Raw genomic sequence first — 922 nt, 5'->3', positions numbered from 1 at the left:
ACGGGCGTGCGCGGCGCCCTATGAGCTTGGGGCCTCTGCGGGCCGGGCTGGGAGCGGGAGCCAATGAGCGCAGTTCCAGGTGGGTGGAGGGAGCGGACCTCGGGAAGGTAGCTTCGTTCGCGTTGCTAACGTCTTCCCCTGGAGATGGGCGCGCAAACGGACCAGTGGGTCTGGGGGCGGCGGTGACGGGCGTGGGGCTGGCCCAATGAGGGCGGGGGTGGGAGGGGCCGCCCGGAGCAGCAGTGCTAAAGGAGCCCGGCGGAGGCAGCGGTGGGTTTGGGACTGAGGCGCTGGATCTGTGGTCGCGGCTCAGAACGTGCGCCGGCGCCACCATCTTCGGCTGAAGGTGAGAGGTGCGGCTGTCTGGGGCCGAGGGACGGTTTGGGGGGGACAGGAGGATCCCGGGCGGGGCACCCGGTGGCCCCGGACGACAGGAGCGGAGCCCGCAGTGGGAGCGGGGGGAAGCTGAGGGGCTCTGGGCAGAGGGCTTGTGTGCAGGGATCTAGGTTCATCTGGGGAAGGACCCAGGAGTAGGGGAACGGGACCCCAGTGGGTGGAGAGACCCCGGGAAGGGCGGGGAATGAGGTCCTTGAGCGTGAGACCCCTGCGGGGACCAGGGCCTGGGTGTGCGGGAGGACGACCCCTCGGGGGCTGGGGATGGAGACGTGGGTGTGGGGATGAGGGGAGCTGGTATTCGGTGTGTGGGGTCCGAGCGCCCCGGGGATGGGGGTGGGGGCTGGTGCGCTGGTGCCCTGGTAGGGGTTCCGGGGGGGTCCCGCGAGTCTCTGTCTCCCTGGAGGGGTGGGAGTCCGTGGCGGGCTGGGAAGCGCGATCCCGGTTGGGGGTGGGGAGATGCTGGACAGGAAGGGCCCCTGGTGGGTTCCTGGGGGTTAGGCCGGGTCGGGCAGCCCGGGTGCGGCCT

At 71.3% G+C, this 922-nt stretch overlaps 1 protein-coding gene across 1 annotated transcript in view; it reads left to right on the top strand.

Moving 5' to 3' along the window:
- The first annotated feature begins 8 nt into the window (after window positions 1-8).
- Window positions 9-922, top strand: part of MYH10 (myosin, heavy chain 10, non-muscle) — a 145718-nt gene continuing 144804 nt past the window's right edge. The window contains exon 1 of the mRNA XM_014549811.1: window positions 9-79. Within this exon, the coding sequence (XP_014405297.1) occupies window positions 21-79 (59 nt within the window). The 5' untranslated portion in view covers window positions 9-20. The remainder of the gene's footprint in view (window positions 80-922) is intronic.

The sequence above is a fragment of the Myotis brandtii genome, unplaced genomic scaffold, assembly GCF_000412655.1.
Source record: "Myotis brandtii unplaced genomic scaffold, ASM41265v1 scaffold573, whole genome shotgun sequence".
Taxonomy (NCBI): domain Eukaryota; kingdom Metazoa; phylum Chordata; class Mammalia; order Chiroptera; family Vespertilionidae; genus Myotis; species Myotis brandtii.
The sequence above is the reverse complement of the archived record's forward strand: the minus strand, read 5'-3'. Positions and strand labels throughout refer to the sequence as shown.